The 19,613-nt window shown below is 41.8% G+C and overlaps 1 protein-coding gene across 1 annotated transcript; it reads right to left on the reverse strand.

Moving 5' to 3' along the window:
- Positions 1-2,674: 2,674 nt before the first annotated feature.
- pcdh8 (protocadherin 8) lies at positions 2,675-13,251 on the reverse strand. The gene is made up of 5 exons (XM_069702431.1): positions 13,147-13,251; positions 3,956-6,250; positions 3,742-3,812; positions 3,360-3,493; positions 2,675-3,216 (listed from the first exon to the last, which is right to left on the reverse strand). The coding sequence occupies exons 1-5, from the start codon at positions 13,249-13,251 to the stop codon at positions 2,876-2,878; spliced, it is 2,946 nt and encodes a 981-aa protein (XP_069558532.1). The 3' UTR covers positions 2,675-2,875.
- Positions 13,252-19,613: the final 6,362 nt, after the last annotated feature.

Consider the following 19,613-nt stretch of genomic DNA (forward strand, 5'->3'; position numbering starts at 1 on the left):
AAATGTGATTACAGTGGGATGACAAAGCCCAAGAGATAATATCCCATAATTCAGTAGAAATTGTTGTTTTGCCCCTGCAGACCTCACATGTCTCATGTTTTAACCATCATAAAGCATCAGAAATCAAAAGGAGTAAAGTTTAATTTATCTTATAAATGATGCAGTTGGCATCTTGATGGTAAATGAACATAAACACAAGTTCTCCTTCAAGACAAACTGTCAAGTCAAAAACAAAGGGTGTGTTTTTTTTGTTTTTTTTTAACAAGAGCCTTCCAATTCAGAGCATCTAAAAGTCAATATCCACACTTGGCAGTTCAGACAAAGATGAAGATGAAGTGCAAGAAGCACAAAACATTTCATTGTGGGATGGACCTGAAGCACCGAACGACATCGATTCAGAAAGGCTCCATCTTAACATGCTGGGCACACGGGGAAATTACATCGCAAAGTTGAGATGCTAAGAGGCCATAACAACATAATCACAGTCATACAGTTAACTATTTGTCAAAAATAAACTTAACACCACAGGTGCGCAGGCTACAAATGACGAGTGCAGACCTGACTCATTTGTCTGTGGACTACTGATGAGCTGAAAAGCAGCTGTAAAAACACTTTTTCCTAGTACCTGGGGAGATTTTAAATGTGCTGTGAGAGTTGCTGCAGAACATTAATGTGAAGGCCATTTGCAAATAAATGAACATGAGGTCTGTCAGCGATGGCTTTTCAAACAGACACACATTTTATAACCAAACTGTTTTATGAAAATACCTTGTGGCATAAATTGTCAGGTCAGTGCACAAGTTATTTGACCTACAAGGAGCACATAAAGCAATGATGGAGGGAACCATATTATATTGATTGATAAATGCATTTTCCCTCTGCGTAGAATTGGCTATCTGTCAAACCAGTGCTCATCACTGGGGGCACAAATGTGACCTTCTTTCTTATTGCCTGCCTTTTGCACTGTGAATCCTAAAGGTAATAACTTTGCAATTTTTTTGAACTGCGGTGACTTTGCAGAACAGAAGTATTAAATACATGTTTAAAAAAAAAAAAAAAAAAAAGGTGGTCCGCACAGCTTGAATATGGAATTCTTTTTTGCACAATGTCCTCTATTCATGAGGCATATTGTGGTCATGCGCGAGAACTCTGTTTAGTGCTTTTATGGTTACGTAAAAGCCATCTAATCCACTCCATTCCAGCTTTTATCACAGCTATCAAACATAAAAAATCAGGTATTTATGCTCATGCAAATGAGCACTGCTCTTAGCCCCCATTTCCTGCAGATGAACAGAAAACAGAAAAAAAATAATGGCTCAGGCTGCCATCAGACTCCACTCATCGCTCTTCTTCGGCAGCAGTTTTGGAAACTTTATTTTCTCTAAAGGCTGTCCCTTACATGGCTCTTATGTAACTTGTAACAGCCCCCTACTTTTGTCTCATTTGCTTTTGTGCATCAAAAGCTCTTTTAAAAGGACCTTAAAAATAATGAGGACAGAATACAGTGACAAACTAGTACATGAGGATATGAAAGTCAGCAGGTTTTGAATTGTGTTTTAAGATGTGTATTTTCGGTTAACCTTTCAGTTATACAACTCAGGAGCAAATGTTTTAAAATGTTGATGAAAAGCAATATTAAAGCAGACGTTTACATTTGAAGTTGTTGATGAAAACCCATGCACTTCCCCATGGACATGGTCCCTTGATTGAGAAATGTATTTAATTGATTTTTTTTTTCTTGCATAATTTACTTACAGACTTTCTGGGTTCTTGCAACTGCGTGTCCTGGATTTACTTTCATGTGGTTCTATTTTGGGAGATGTAAGTGTAAACACTTCAACTTTAGGACTGAAAATAATGTAAACGCAGGGTAATTTGTATGCCACAGCTACCTGATGAACAACCGGGAACCAGAGTTCGGGTGAATGTTTGTCACCCAAGCTCGTGGTTTTAAAACTCATAAATTTCTCATCAATAAATCATTTGGGATCAGTAACAGTTTGCACTTGCCCTACATCCTCATGGCTGAATAAAAGTTAATAATAGTAACCGATTCTGGAAATGTGAAAGTAAAGCTGGGCAAGCAAGTGCCTTATCGGTGCCAGAGAACTCGATTTCTCTTCGTATATCTAGTATCTTGTTCCATTTTCTGGGTTGAGGCAGATGAATTTACATACATGTGCTGAACATTTTCAGCCTCACAGCAATGAGTGACAGGCGGGAATTTGTCAAGCGACCCGATATATGTTGTACTGTCTTGTGTACAGTGATGTTAATTATTTCAAAGAGCAATGTGACAGCACCCAGCAGGATTTTGCAGGAATAATGGTTTATACTTTATTTTCCACGAGTACCAGTTCTGCTCCCTCATTTGCATGCAAGAAACTCAACCGAGCAACCAAGGAGTCTTCAAAGCCAGTCTCCCAGGTAATGGAGCAGCATCAGATTTTACATCTGATCATCACTGACTGGAGTCTTGATCATGTAGATTCAAACTGGGGGAAGAGTTCTCCATGTTTACAAATTCAGACTGGGGTTTTCTGATGGCAAGGGAGTATTATTTCATCTTCAAAATGCAATATTTTTCAATTAAAATGATGAATTGTCACATTTCATTATAGTCGTCCTGTCAACCTGTTTGAGTAAGCTGTTGAATCAATAACATTTTCCATCATTTCAATCACACTTTTATTTGAAAAAGATACATCAGAGTGCATCTCAGAACGCAGTAAACCAAAATTCAAATAATGTTACATGAGTAAACGTACAATCATACGATAATTCTGCTCTTCAAAAAAATATGTACACCTATTACAGTGAGAATGTTTACAAATATGTACATCTTTCAGTTCCATGTCAATCAGCTCACGGCTTTTTAAAACATAGTTGCAATCTCTAACGCTGTCGCTACCGTTACAATATCTGGACTCTGCCTGAGGACCGCAGCGCCTCCAACGTCAGCCTCATGCTGCTGCAGAGGGAAGTAGGAAGGAAGGGTCCCGGTCCTGTTGAAGGTTTGCATGCTGCCTCGTGATTTTTGCCGATTTGTGCCATAACTGGAGTCCTTCAAAGACTGGGGGCCGCCATGAGGATTGTTGAAGACGGGCGCTGGGGAGAAGCTGATTGTGTAGGCATTGTCTGTGGGGGCTCTGAAGCTGTGCACTGGTATGGCAGAGTAGGTGCTTTGACAATCCCCAGATAAGATGCTAGCAGTGCCTGAAATAAAAGTGAAATAAATAAGTTGTTGATGCATATGTTACATCACCACCATTAATCATTTATGTTGTTGTGGTGAATGCTTGTCTTTTACTCAGCCGTGTATGATGTCAACAATTCAAAACTCAGAGAGGAAAACTCACTTTTTAGCCGTGGGTGGAAGGTAGTGAAGTTCTTCTTGCCTCCGTCGCCACTCACATCAGAGTCACTGTCGTTGAAGTCACTGTCCCCTTTACCACTGTCCTTCACGCTCAGCTGGTCAGTGTTGCTGATGCCACTGCAAATGCAATCAACAGATACAGTATGAGCCATGACTGCACCACATTAGCTAGATTATTGATGTGTTTTTTTGTTTTTGTTTTTTTTTATCATCTACAGGGCCTGGATCTTTACTGTTCATCTGATCTCATTCAACAGGAATGCAACAATCTGTATGCAGAGTCTCACGCTTTCTATTTAAAGAGATCTTATAGTTAATAAAGCATATTTTGCATGTGAAAAATAAATCTTATGGAGTTGTCTTACCTCACTTGCAGGCAGTATTTGTCACCTTGCCACACAGACGTTGGTTGGAAATGCTTGGAGGGCAGGAACATCTAAGAGAACAAACAAAAGTGACAGCAGGGAGCTTAGTTTCCATTTCTGGCTCAAAGATCAAGGTGGCATGAGGGAAAATCATGTGCATTTTAAAAATAAAAGATGAAACAAGTCTGGAAAATATTTAACACAGCAGACTCACCTTTGTTTCTGAGTCTGCGCTCCGCTCCTCGTACAGGCAGGAATCATCCAGAGACAAAGAAGTCCTCTCATGGAAGAAGCCTCGCTGACCCGTGTAAATGTTTGGTTCTGTTGAGCCGAGCATGGCCATTGGCCTTCCGTCGAACAGGCTCTGGCACACTTCTCTTTTGGTGTTACGGCTTCTCCCCCCACGGCCGAGTTTGCATGTGACAACAACAACCACTATCGCAATCAGCAACAATGCACATCCCCCGCTGAGCGTGATAATGATAATTAGTGAGCCATCTAAGCCGGAGCCTTCTTCATCACTTGACCGCAGCACAATGAGGACTTGGTCTTCAGAGGGCTCTGTGTCTGAGACGACAAACCTAATAGCGGCCGTGCTAGAGAGCCGGGACCTGCCATTGTCACTCACTGCGATTTTCATTTCCAGCACGTCCCCAATTTCAGCTGTCAGCCATTGTTTTAGAGCAATCTCTCCAGTGTCTTTGTTCATTGTAAAAAGCTTTGCGTCCCCCTGTACAATTTGGTAGGAGAGCTCGCCATTCACTCCCTCATCATCATCTTCAGCTGAGACGCGGATGGCAAGATAGCCAGAAGGTGCATTAAAGGGCAGAGGAATATCAGCGGATTCATTCAGCAGGACAGGCAACGTGAAGTACGGATAGTTGTCATTCTGATCCACAACTCTAATCCTGATTGTTGATGCGCTTGACAGAGAGGGGAAACCTCTGTCTTCTGCTTGGATGACCAGCTCAATCTGCTGAAGCTTCTCGTAATCAAAGGACCTTAAACTATACACAGACCCCGAGAGTGAATCTATAGAGACATACGTGGACAAGAGGCCTCCCCCTGGCACCTCTGAATCTATGAGTTTGTAAGAGACTTTGGCATTCTTTCCCATATCAGGATCTCGAGCAACAACGGTGGTTACATATGAACCTGGGATGTTGTTTTCCAGCACTGAAACTTCATACAACGACATACTGAAGAGAGGGGGGTTGTCGTTCTCATCTGTAACACGGATAGTATACCGTCTGACAGTTTTGAAAGGTGGGCTCCCCAGGTCTTCTGCAACCACAGTCAGGTTATACTCAGGGATCTTCTCTCTATCTAAAGTGGTGGTGGTAACAATCATGAAAGTGTCTCCGTATGCCTGCTGGAGGGTGAAATGCTCGTGCCCGAGCAGGCTGACACGCACGTACCCATTGGAGCCAGAGTCTCTGTCCGAGGTGCTGATCAGAGCCACGAAACTCTCTGCAGCTGCAGCCTCTGTGATGTAGGCGAGTCCATCACTGCTGGAGGTCATCGGTTTGATGTTGATTTCCGGTGCGTTGTCATTCACGTCCACGATATCTATCACAATTTTGCAGGTGGATGGGACAGAGTTGGCGCCCAAATCAGACGCTTTGATGTTCAGCTCATATGACGACCTCTTCTCAAAATCAACAAGCGCCTTCAAGGTCACGTCACCAGAATTAGGGTCGATGTGGAAGAGGCGTGCAGCTTCCTGTGACAACCCCTCGGAGAACGCGTACACCACTTCACCGTTAATGCCGTCATCGGGGTCAAACGCATGCACTTTAAGAACTCGGTGACCTACCGGAGAGTCTTCATTCAGCTCAACTTTCAGAGAGCTGTGCTCAAACGTCGGGCTGTTGTCATTAAAGTCCAACACTTTGATATAAACAGTCATTGACCCGGACTTTGCAGGCTCCCCTCCGTCAGATGCAGTGACTTCGATTGTGTAGAAGTCCTCCACCTCCCTGTCGAGCTCCCTCACCAGCACCAGCTCAGCAAACTTCACTCCGTCCTCCCGATCGCGTACTTCAATGGCGAAATGACTGGATGCAGAAATGTTGTAGCTCTGAATATAGTTCTCGCCCACATCCTCGTCGAGAGCGATCTGCAGCGGGAACCTTGAGTCCAGTGGAACATTTTCCAATATCTCCAGATCTGTCTCGTTGCGCGGAAAATGAGGAGAGTGGTCGTTGATGTCTTTCACCTCTATTTCCACGTGGATGAGTTGAAACTTCTCTCTGGAGAGGGCCACGATGTCGAAGGTGATAAAGCAACGGGGAGACCTGGGGCAGAGCTGCTCTCGATCAATTATTTCAGCAACACTCAGAAGTCCGTCTATTTCCCTCATTTCAACCACAGACGAGTTGTTTTCTTGCATGAAGCGGAATGATGTGTCAGGGTCATCAGCCGGGTCAATCTTCAAATCTTGAGACAAATTGCCTATCTCCGTCCCGGGTGCATCCTCTTCATAGGTGAAATACCTTGTAGTCGTACACTGAACAGTGTATGGAAATACAGCAAGCAAAATAAAAAGTTCGGCCACTGCAGTCTTGCAAAATCCCATGATGGAGGGGCTACAAAACGCTGCCCACAAATGTCATAAATGATGCAAGCAATCCGCCTCTTGTGCTGTCAGGTCGAATCACAACTGTGTTCAACTCTGACTTTGCAGAGGGACTTTAAGCCCCGGTATATGCAAATGACCTGGCCAATGGACCAATTGCTTTCCAGTGGGGTGCCAAAAGGAAAACGTTTGAGAATGGAGCAAGCTGCTGATCGCAAATGGGTGATTAGATCAACTGATTGTTGAGCTTTAATCAGGCTGATAACAAAGTTATTTAAAGAATTCTGCACACGGCAATTACTTAAATAAATGACGTGGAGGACTACATAAAAGAGGACTTTATGCAGCAGGGGGAAGCTCAGGTCTACCTGTTGGAAACTTCATTGGGCGAGTTAGTCACCCAGCTAATGGGCAGTATGTAGAAGTAAGGGTGGAAACATAAAAACGTAGGAGGAAAAAGACACATAAAAATAAAATAATAATTGGTGGTAATTTCTGCAAAAGTTCACAGCGATTTATGACACAAGAAAGGAGGCCTATATGAGCATGATTGACAGGCTGCTTGTAGTTTTTCCTTGCTTTCCCTGCTATTTTCAAAAGGAAAAGTATGAGAGCAGTGGTGGAAGAAATGTTTAAAAGTATATGCCACAATGTAAAAAGACTCATTACACAAGTAAAAGCACAGACATATCAGAGTGCACTTCGAGTATTTAAAGTAATATAGGCTAGTGCAGAGTATCTAATTACAGAGATTATATTACTGGAAAATAACCATTGATGTTTTAACACATTAGCAGAATAATGTTATGGAGCCGCTGCTACTTTAAACAATTTTATAGTTGCCGCTGGGTCTTTTAATAATGAATTATCCTGAGTTGCACCTCAGATTACTATATATTTTTACATGTACTGTAGAATACTAATCTGCAAAGTATATAGCTGTTAGATAACTCTTGTGAACAAGTTCAATCATGCCTTTTGATATCTTGTGAAGTAGAAGTATAATAAACCCCAGACACCATACTGAGTTAATGTACTTGGTTATTTTTCCACCACTTGGTAACTGAAGAGAATATTTAATAATGGAGGATCTCGGGTCTAATGACATTCATTGTTATTCATATTCACCTAAAATCACATTCTGCTCATATTTTGACATTTAGGCTTAATAAAACTTCATAAATATTTATTTGAATTCTGTTTTTTCTCCCAATATTATTTATTCATGTAAACATTGCCCATAAATAATCTGCATGAGAAAAAGCATAAATCTCCTTTTTTCTGCTGAACGACTGTATACACTGTCTCATCTGTTCAAATAGCGGGGGAGGAATTTCAATGCAATGCGGTTAAGAAAACCCACAAAGCCAGACAAGTGCCATTTGATTAGTGTTGTGTTGTTAGGACACCCACAATGTTAATTACACACAAAATATCATTGTAGCTCCGTGTCAGAGGAAAGACTTGCCAGTACAATCAAGACCATCTGTATTGTAATAAACACTTAATTGCACTTGATTTACCCTTTTTAACAATAGTTTTTGTAACGGAAGCCTTGGAAGTCAGAAAAGACTACAGTGACTCCACACACACACACACACACACACACACACACACACACACACACACACACACACACACACACACACACACACACACACACACACACACACACACACACACACACACACACACACACACACACACACACACACACACACACACACACACACACACACACACACACACACACACACACAGATCTCATAGTGATAACAAAAGAGCATGAGTCAACCAGACCTTTGTCAAGCATATGGGGTGATTAGCTTCTGATGATTAAGAGGCATCTATTGCCCTTCAAAGGGCTCTTGACACCTCACAAAAGTTTGGTTTAAATCTGTCTGAGCCCCCCCCCCCAAGAGGACACAAACTGAAAGCTGTGAAAAAAGGCACACAATAAAGACCCACAGAGCCCAGAGACACTTGTCAGTGAGCGGCTGTATATTTAAAGTGTTATACAAGCCAAATTTTGCTTACACACTAAATGAGAAAATTGATTTTCGCTTTCAAATAATAGCGCCTGCTGTTCTTGGCAAGAATGCCAGGCAGCATTAACAAAAAACAATAACAAAATGCTGCAACACTTTGTAGCAGAGTAGGGCAATTTACAATGTGTGCTATTGAAAGCTGCCGTGTTTCCATATTGAACTTGGAACACGCTTCAGTCAGATCACATTACAGCAGAAGTGGCTGCTTATAGTTTGTTCTCAAATCCACAAGGCACCAAGTCAACAAGTGGGTTTCCTATACGCTGCATTCATCGTTACACCACAAATCATGATATCAAGTGGCATTCGGAGCTTGACGGCAGGGCAGGCCAATGCAAAATATAACCTTAATCACTAATCTGGGAAGTTCAACAGCGCTGCATCATCCTTCGAGCTACTCAGTGATAAATATTCTGATGCAGAGTTGGATGTAAACATGAAATGCAGCCTCCGTATCGGCAAATTCTGTACTTTATTTACTTGGCCTCTATTTGTGTTTTCATGCCTAATTAAAATCAAGACCATGCTGAACATATGAACCCTGAGCCAGTGGGGGAACAAACGTAAGACACCTCTGTGGCCCAAACCAGACACAAAGCCTTCAGCACAATAACCCCATGCTGGCTGCGTGTTCAAATCCAGGATTTTATGGCTATGAGGAGTCAGAAGGTAACACAGATTTATTAGCCAAATTAGTTGTTTGTCACTAAGAGGATTAAGCTTTAATCTTATCAAATGTCTCACACACTTCCATCTCTGTTTCAAGGTAACAACTGAGCAGCTGTTGATAGAATGTTTTTGTCTTGCACAGACATATCGCCTAAAAGAGCAGCTGTACAGGGAGCGCTGATGTGTTCATTTGAGAGCCCCCCCCCACCACCACCACCACCACCATGTCATTGAGCTCACTGCCTCAATAAAAAACTTTATCTACTCATGTCCAAAGTATTTTTCAAATCAATGCATCACGATAGGGTCACCGGAGGTCTGGCCACAAACAAAGCCTGGCTAACACAGGAGTGATACTTGTTTGTCACTTAAGTCAGGTGATTAATGCAGATCACGGCTTGATTAAGACGTGTCTGGTGACAGTAAGAGCTTTACCGCAGATTAATGGGTTTCACCATCTGTTCTCTCACTGAGGTGATTTTAATTAATGGTAAGAATATTGTTAATCTTGCCTTGGCAGTGGGAATCACAGTAGTCACAATGATGGTCAGAAATCAGTCTGATGTCAGCCCAGCCTTTGACATACTTTGAAGGCCATTTGAAGATTGTGCCTCCTCTAGCTCACACGGCACCAGGTAGGGAGGCAGGAAAAGCATTTGGTGACACTGGGAGCAATAATCCTGGCATATGCCACTGGGAACAAATGTCTCAAAGGTCCACCTTTTGGATAACAGCCACAATGTCACCCACTGCTAGAAAATTCAGCCAATTGTTTTTTGTCACAGTTTCCAGGTTCCCGTTCCTCAGAGAAATTCTTCGATATAAAATGCAAAAAAGGAAGGTTTTTAAATATATAAAAAAATAAAAATCTATTCAAATATGTTTACTGTTTTCTATTTGAATATGTTTCACAGTCTAATTTTGTCAGTCAAACTGAGGTGATTCTGTTGGGAATTTTTTTTAACATTGTCAAAAAAACCTAGTTATGAACAGTGAACTGAGAACATTTCGGTTTTATTTGTGCGACTGTTGGTTTTCACTGGATTTATCCTGTCATAAAACTATAAATATCACATGCCAGCATAAATATACAAAATAAATGCACACAGAGTTACACATACACGGAGTGGAGCTACAAAAATACAGGTGCATGTATACCGACTAACTACAAAATGAACACTTGAAATACGAACAAGCTTACTTAATTACGAAAACATGACACAGAATTTAAAAAAGTACAGATTTTTTTCCTTTATCCTTTGTTTTTCTGGCTCAAATTCACGACAATAACAGAAGCTCCGTGTTGTATTTTACATCACTGACTCCAATGACAGTTGTGTCATGCATTTTTAGTCACCACTAGGAGTTGTATATTTTCACCAGCTGTTCATGTACTGCAGCGAAGATCATTCTATTTGCATTAATTAAACGATTATACGCCTACTTTCAAACTTGTGTGGAATCTGAAAAGAATCACAAAACAATCAGTTCAATAAAGTTAGACTGAAATTTGACTTTAGTATCATGCTACTCCCTGGTATATTTAACCACTTGTAAATATTCTGTCACCTCATTGTTTAAACATTTGCCCTGCTGCTAAATACCCCAATGGCTGCCTCATTGATTTGCATTCATGACACAGCGTTTTTAAAATTTAAGATAGGCACAGGCTCTCTGGAAACTCATCCAGCCAGTTTCAGTCAAGCCCCTTATCGGTTTCCTCATCTCACTTTAACCTTAGGTGCTCTAATAAACTGGGGGTATACATGTCAGTACCCTGGCCGTGAGGGTCATGTGGAAGGTTTAATCTCAGCCATTTGGGCTGTCTGAAAGGCAGATAAAACAAGATTATCCTGTGCTTGGTGCTGGCCCTCGGTGAGACGAGAGGGTGGAAGCATGTGAGCAGCAGCTGTGGAGGTGCCAAATACTCAGACTGGTCCGTGGTCTCTGTTGCTTTTGGCACCTCCTGCGGCGTCAAAGGCACAGATAACCCCCCTCCCCCATCCCACCCACCTCCACCCTAACCACAGCTCATCCTCACAGCTCTCCAATTGATTACAACTGGCCAAATGTTTAACGTACTGTCCCTAATCACACCCAACATTCTGTCACAATTTGTTCCTAAATACCTTTTAGGGCCATATAAATCACAGGTACTTGCAGCCCTCGATGTTATTGGGTCTAAGGTGAAGGCTTTTTTCTTTCCGCTGTTCCTGTTTCTTTTTTTGTGCTGCAGCAAATGCATTTAGATCATTTCAGCAGGGATGAAATCTCTTTTGCACAGCTGCTGAATTTAGGACATGTGAGGGGAAACTTAAAAAGATATATTTGTAAAACAAAGATCAATTATGGAAATAAATGCATAACATAAGAAAATCAAAAAAATGCCTCACTATTTTATGAGAAATTAATTAGTCTATTAGGGCAAAGCATGAATAATGAAGGGTTTTCCTGTAATTAGATCTCAGTGGACTCTACATGTTTTAAACAAATCCAGAACATTAATATGGATGCCGTGTAAACATGTTTCCAGGATTTTCTTCATGTTGGCCACAAAAGGCTGAGTCTATTAAGAAATTTGGAAAGACAGATTTTGTTGTTTAAATCTCCTAAAAGCTGAGGCAGATCAAAAGCGGCATTAATATTCAGGGACAAATCATGTTTGGCTGAGGTTCCTCTTCCCCCACTCAACTCCAGCCATTCCCCACTGTGTAACTAATGCTCGCTGCCTGAGAACGATTGGAACAACAGTTGCTAGCTGCATTTCATTATGCATAAGCATTTCTGAGTAAGCTTTGGCCATATGCACAAACAGGTATTCTAACGCTGCAGACGAGAATATTTGTCATTACAATTTCAGCACCGAGTGGAAAATATAACATCCCAACACACCACCGTAAAGAAAATACCTTTCCAGAGAATCATAATGACAAACAAAGCAAATCAGGTTTTTGGAAAAGAGGCCAGTCATCTCAAAATGGGGAGTCACCCTAAAGGTTTGGACTAAAAGCAGGGATAAGAGTGCCATCTACAGGTTGAAATTTTGCCATGTTAACAGAGGCGACTTGCAAGCAACAACACATCCTGAACTACATCCTGAATACTTTTCCCGAATAAATAACAAGCCGGTTGCGTCCCCTGTCTGAGCGAACATGTCGTCCTGACAGACACTCTAACAGGCAAATTAGAGCCCAGACTAGCGACCTCAAAATACTGAAGCAAACAATTGGATTTCAGTCTAAATCAGCTGCCCTCCGCTTGGTGTGAAGTCTGGCCTTGCTGTGTGCTTTTATACTTTCTGTTGGTACAGGCTCCACTATGAGTTTCAATCCAATTATGATGACTACTTCACATTTCATGCCTCATATTGCATTTCAGTGCCGTAAGCTACATGGATGAGGGCCCCAAAAGATCAGCAGGCCTGCACATTAACCTCCCGTGATATTCCGGCGTGATGATTGCAGGCACATATTTGATGTGACATATCCCTATCAAATGTTCACTTTGATTTCCATTTTCCACGTCACCGCTGAACTGGTCATTGTAGATACAGCAGTAAGGAAAATCTCCTTGTTTCAGCGCGTCTGCAGCGAGCATGTACACACTTGCAGCCCATATTTCCACGGTTTGTTGGCTGTTACTATATCAGGTGAGGTAAATAAGAATTTGCTCGGTAGTCCCGGCTGTGAATAAATTTGATTCTCTCTTGGACGGTTACATTATTCAAAGCAGGGAAGATTAAGCATAGCCTCCTTGGTTGTGTGTTTTTACATGAGTGTATGCGCCACTGTGTGTGTGTGTGTGTGTGTGTGTGTGTGTGTGTGTGTGTGTGTGTGTGTGTGTGTGTGTGTGTGTGTGTGTGTGTGTGTGTGTGTGTGTGTGTGTGTGTGTGTATGTCAATGCTAATTTGTGCCTTTTCAAGGACCAGGTCTCTCTCCTCCTCCTTGAATATATTTCACATCTCCATATTGCCATCCTAGAATGTCAGCTCCTTGAAGCAATTTCCTCTCAGCCATTATCTGATGGGTGAGAACTGCTTCCCATTGGCAGGTGCAGATGACACTTGGGCTAGGCAGGAGCTGGCTGTTAAACGTAGGACTGGCTCCTTACCAAGCTCCAGTCGGCCTGGTCCTGACAGCCCCCACAGGGCTGGCCACTGGGGGCGGACTGTTGGGCCAACTGGCCACTGAGGGGTGTAATCACTCCCCCTGACATATTTGGCACAAAGCAATCCATTTGCTCCACAACAGAGCCCTGAATGACTGCTTAATCCTGTTAGGCCAGGAGATGGCAACATTGAGGTGGGAGATACACATTCGAAACACTTCGACCCTGTAATCGCTCATTTCACAAAAGGAGAGGAAAGGAAGTAAGGATGAAAACCTCAAGAAAACAAACGTATGAGAAATCCAATCCAACAAAAGAGTAAAGTATGAATTTCAGCTCTGGATATTATTAAAGGTTCATTTTATCTTATCTTATCTTATCGTAGTGGTCCTCTATTAAATGCTACTAGATGTTTTGTTCAAAATGTTAAATGAGGTGTTTCTTTGTTCACCTGGAAAACGAAATAAAAATAAATACAATAGAGTATGAAATGTTAGACAATAAGACAACCAAATATTGCTATACTGGACTATTGTCTTAAAGGTATTCATAAACCCACAAGTCCTCCTCCAACTAGAGACAGCGGTTAAAGATTCTGTATGGAGACAATACTCCCTTATTTTTCAGCCTTTGCTCATAAGAGTTCGCAATTAGGGATGCAAAACTGTAACAAAGGCACTAAAGAGGATGCCGACGGTGTCTAGTGTGTGTGCACACGAGTGGAGCAGAGAGATAGATTAATGTTGAGGGGCATCAGCTTAGAGGATGTTTTGTTTCCCCACTGTGTGCCGAGTGCAGAGGGGAGTTAAGGGATTCCAATCTGGTCGTCGAGTCCTGCGGTGCGAAGAATGCTTGGAGTATGCGTGGTGATAGCGGACTCCATTACAGGGCTGAGTCTCAGGGTAGCCTGCCATTGTACCGGCAAGCGAGGAGGTTAATCAGATCCCAGCTCCATTATGAATGCTTGCTATTTCTAAAGAGCCCTATGAATAGAAAACTGTAAGCTCTCGTAAAAATGAATCTGGGCTGGGCGCTTTTACAGAACAGCGCCTGATAAAGAGTGTTGGTGTATATTTGAAGTGATTCCACATCCTCCAGAGCAAAACCAAATGAGTGTTTTATGGAGGCCTAGTTATTAATTATCTGAGATTAAGAAATTCTCTTCCAGCTCCAAAGCCACATGTTTCCCATGTCTGCTTTGTTTGCTGTAAAGGGCAGATTAGCTTAATTGATTTTTTTAAGCATTAAATTAATTTCACAATGTAAGTCAATGACATCAGCTTGCACAAACTGACGAGCATGTTATCAGTCTTCCCTCATTAAAGCCGGACACACTGTTAAACATACTTTTTTAGCGTTCTTTTGTTTTAGCTAATGCCTGTATTTTTGAATTTATTTCAAGACTAATCTTCAGCACATTTCCTTTATTTTAGGCCTTGTAGTTGCTCATTAAACAGCTTTGTTAGTCTGTTGATCGACGGTTGATAACGCGACCTTACGATGAACTCGAACCGGGATTCATCCCTCCCTACTTTTAACCCTTCACACAGTAAGTAGTTGTTTGCCAGTGGTTTTGGCTGCGGACAGGTTCCAGGATGATGAAAAGCCCAGATTGGATTTCCTGGGTTGTTGTGAGCCCAACTCAGGAAAATATCAGAGAAGACAGGCGGCTGATGGATAACACCGCCGACATGCCTCCACTCACACACTCAGCTGAAACTCTTGTAGATTGGGCGGCTGCTGAAAAGTGCTGCTTGTCTGATGAACCTGCAGATTTGTGAGAGTAGCTGATGTCCTGTATGCTAAACATTTCAGGGTAGGAAGCAACAACGATTGTCCTGGATACTGACACACCTGACTCTCTTATGTTTTATACTTTTACCACTATATGTTTTCTTTTACACTCTTGTTTATTTTTATCTGGTTAAGTGCTTTAAATTGCAATCTGAAAAAGTGCACTATTAATAAAAAAAATTAAAAAAAAAACACATTATGAAAGCTACACTTACAAAATGTGCTTTTGGGATTTTAAACATTTACCATGAATCGCAATCCAACTTACAACGTCGCATGTCTGAGTTGAACACCGAACAAAGAAGACAACAAGACGTGACTTTTGGGAAGGATAGAAAACAGGAGATTCAACAGTCTGCCATCAAGAAAACAAACATAGCTGTGATTTAGAGCGCAATCAGCGGACGCCTGAAAAGGCAGTTCAAATTTCACACAAAATGCAGGAAAATCGAATTTCTTTGTGAAGGCACAGAAGCTAAAATTCAACTAAGCTTTGCAGAACAACAAAGCACTTATATGGGAGGAAATGTGTTAACAGGCTAGACAGTCCTATTCTGAGCAAAGAGGTATTTAAGTACTGCAGATGAAGTGAGATGGAAAATCTCATTTCCATAACAGAACAGGGAAAACAGTCTGGCAGAAGGTGTTTTTTTTTTTCTGTTGAATTGTCAGCGCAATCATAGTCGAGCCACAGCCAGGGCAGCAGACTAAAAGGAGTGGTGGTGGGGGGGGGGGGGGGGGTGGAGAGGGAGGGGGAGGGGTGAGCCCTCTTTCCAAAAACACACAAATGAACTTGAACAATCTCATGTCTACCCGCACACATACTCTCTCTCTCTCTCTCTCTCTCTCTCTCTGCGCGCACACACACACACACACACACACACACACACACACACACACACACACACACACACACACACACACACACACACACACACACACACACACACACACACACACACACACACACACACACACACACACACACCAGTATACACATAGATGCAGGGATGCACAAACATTGCTTAGTCTCAGAGGAGCAGACAGTGAGCACATTATGCAAACAGAGGCTTTGTGTGTACGCTGTCGAACGTGCCTGTGTGTTGGAGAGAGAAATTAGACTGATTAAGAATCAGGGAAAATCACAAACTGTTAGATGAATCTCCTAGGGGCTAATTAGTATGTTGAATCTTGAGCCAAAAACACACTGTTTAACAAAACTGGAAATGTAGGTATATTCATGATTTGTTTTTCTGAAATCTGATTTAAACGTTGGACATGTTTACATTTGAAATGCAAACAGTAGTCTGCACAATAACTGCACCGCGTCGTATTCCTCCGCGCAATCAATCTGTCTGCCGTACAGTCGCTGAATGTGTAATGCGGGGCTCCTGCCTTCCTTTAGGGTGAGTTATAGCTCAGCATGGAGCGAAGTAGAGAGTACGGACGAGGAGCAGGGGGTCGGTCAGTCAGTCTACAACTTTCATGTCGAAACCCAGGTAACAGCGGAGTACATTTTGGTGCTTCAGGAGCAGGAAATGAACTATTGTTAGCTTTTCTATTGTGAGTTACGCAATAGAATGACTAGAGGAGCCTGCAGGAGCAAAATTGCAATGACCCTCCTCACAAAACAGAATAAATATTTAATTCAAGCCAAAGAATAGGCTTTTTCTGAATGTTTTGTCCTTGACCATAAGCTGAGCCCCGAAGATATTAGTTCAACGAAGAAAACTATAATCAGCACACAAGCTAATTCTGTCCACCTTTATCAAAGGGAAATCTGAACTGCTCCGTTCTCTTCAATCTGGCGTTCATAAACTCAGCACAGTCTGCCAGCCCACATGAATATATTCAACATCACACAGAGACAGTGAACAGAGGGAGATCTGTTTTATGTTTGGAGCGCAGGCAGAATTCAACTTTAATATTTAAACCACTTTCCACAGTCTGGAGCTTTCCGTATCCTACTCACTGTGCCTTGTCAATTCCTCCTTGTTGCCGTGGTGTTAACAGAGCAACGGTGCCCGGTAGGTTGAATGACCATGACATGACAATCAATTGCACAGACGTACGAGAGAGGCTATCGACTGCCATACATAATGCATCCGAATTCTGTTTCATTTATCCACTGCGTTACATTTGAAATGGAATGCATGTATAGTAGAATATATACTATTCATTTATTCTAGTTTTTGCTGCAGATACCGTGTAGATTTTACTCCAATGACCCCAGCTAGAGCTCGAGAGATGGGTGAACAGCAACAGGCATGAAAGAATACAAGCACAACATATATTTTAGAGCACTATTAAGTCTCCGGTGCAGTGCAGAACAGCTCAGGTCATGTTTAGAGAAAATCTGATGTTTTGCAGAGAGCGATTTGACTGGCTGCCTCTAGCTGGTGTCTCGGGTTAAAGCTGTACGGCGCTTCAGAAAGAGCCACAAGCAATCCAGCGGGTCAGCGAAGCACACCTGTGCCTAATTAACCTTTGTGTATGTGCGTGTGAGACGGCTCAGGACCAAACCGGGGACATACAGCAGTACACGATGCAGCTACTACAAAATGTTGGACTTAGCGCTACAACAGGAACATTCAGTTATTGTCAACAAAGGTTAGAGGGGAAGAGGCTTACACAGCCAAAGTTTGAATAACCAGGAGCCATTATGTAGCCAAGTCCTCATAAACCCTAATTTAATACATTTATCAATCAATACAGCGATGATATTACTAACTGGAGTGCTGTTACTATCAATTTTATTGATTAGTTTCAAGAATAAATCTACAGACTCTTCAAGAAAAGAGAAGACTGACACTAAGACGAGGTGTACCACCACAAATCGCAACACGATGCGACCTAAATTTACTACCACACACTTCTCCGTAAATGCCATGTGCACATAACGCATACATGGAAACTGTCTTTGGTCTGCCACCAGGAAACCCAACAGAAGAATCCGTTTTAAAATATTAAAACCCACAGTGCTAAAAAAACAATCTAGCAGATAATAATCTGCACTTGACTGGAAATAAAAGACACTGACAGTTAGACAGGAGTACAGCATAAAAGTAAATTATTTCACATGCCCTCTGGCTTGTACATACTGCCTGTTTCACAGATATTCACCCAGCCCAGGCAGCCACAGATCTGTGTCCCCGAGGCACAGCTCTGGTCGACACAAATCACAACACAAGAGGCAAAACAATAAACCAACCAAGGCGTTATATTTGCAACATACTTCCACTCATAAACCATGACGTAGCCACCGACTTGTTCAGCTTTTCTTTTCTTTTTTTTAACATTATTTCAATATATTACTCGCAGCCTCCAATTTTTTTTTTATTTTTTTTATATATTATCAAGGTTAAAGAAGCTTTGGCGAGGTAACATGCGGCTTCATCAACAATTACTGTCTGGAGCCTTCACTGTGTGGTGCACTGTGAAAAATGTTCAACTTTCCTTTGGGAAATACAAAAGATTAAGTTCACTATTCAAACTTTGCTTTCCATATTTATGGTGCAAAGCATTTCCCTTTCTGCAGTGAGTGTCCTTCACAAATTGCTTGAATTGCATGAAAGGAGGTCTTCTTCAGCTAACCTTGCTTTTTACATGTAATATTACAGATTCACTTCACCTTGGAAATCTTGGGTTGGTACCCAAATGTGGAGTTGTTGGACAGATTTATAGACTATCCAGAGTAACATGCTGTAAGCACCACAAATTCAATTTGATCTATCCCCACTCTATTGGTGTGAAGACAGAAACTTTAGGGATAGATCAAAACCTCTGCAGATAGTCAACACTGAGGTTACAGATCAAGTCCAGTGATGATGTATATTTTACTTATTTTCAACACATTTCTTAAAAAGAAAACAAAACCAACAATGAATTAATAAATAGGATTAGACAAAAGCCTGCTGTAGTAATTTCCTCTGGTCCACAGGTGCACTGTAGCTAAAACAAACCACAGCCTATATTAAAAATGAAACTATTTCCGTTGATCTGTAGAAAGATTCTTGTTGTGAGTATGAATAAAGGAACGTGGCTCTGCCAGACTTTTGCTCCGGGCTTTAGTTTTAGAAAGACATCTACTGAGGTATTAGCATGCTAACCCGCTAGCCGCAGTCTGTCCTATGTTGTAAAACCACTTTGTGCCAGAAGAGGTGATCGTAAATCACTGTAGCTTCCAGTCGGCCTTCAGTCCAACATGAGAGGAAGAAGAAGTATTGTAAGCTCTCGGGATTATGAATGAAACAGTAAATACGTCAACGGCTTAAACTGTTGGCAAAACAGAAGCAGAACAAGAGTCAACGTTGGCGTTGCTTTCCACCGCTGGAGCAGCTCTTTGCGAGCAAAAACATGAAGTTCGTTGCTGTACTCTCAACGTTTCCGTAAACAGCAATGATCAGTTGTAGAAAAAGACAACAATGAGTTAACAAACACTTTAGGTCAACAGTGTTTCCTAATGTGGGCAAACTAACCCTTTAAAGCGGCACAAAGCCCTCTCAGTTCAAATGTGGCGAGAAGTACATTTTCTACAAATTCTCGAAGCAAATTTCTCCACTCTTGTTTGCTACCTTCACTCTCTGAGCGCTGTCACAGCCTGTCACCACAAAAAAAAAAACCAAGCAGAGAACTTCCTTGTCAGCCTAAATCACTTTCTCTGATGCTCCCTCATG

This window comes from Brachyistius frenatus, unplaced genomic scaffold, assembly GCF_029030835.1.
Source record: "Brachyistius frenatus isolate BFR_SWC_R1_liver_20210118 unplaced genomic scaffold, ASM2903083v1 Contig_42, whole genome shotgun sequence".
In the NCBI taxonomy this organism is placed as follows: Eukaryota; Metazoa; Chordata; class Actinopteri; family Embiotocidae; genus Brachyistius; species Brachyistius frenatus.

Bases quoted from the DNA above. Each gene is read 5' to 3' on its own strand.
- pcdh8 (XM_069702431.1), bottom strand. From the start codon at position 13,251: ATGTCAGGGGGAGTGATTACACCCCTCAGTGGCCAGTTGGCCCAACAG. The intron at 3,813-3,955 runs GTGAGTCTGCTG...TTGTTCTCTTAG, and splicing joins GCGCAGACTCAGAAACAAAG to ATGTTCCTGCCCTCCAAGCA. The intron at 3,494-3,741 runs GTAAGACAACTC...TTGCATTTGCAG, and splicing joins AAATACTGCCTGCAAGTGAG to TGGCATCAGCAACACTGACC.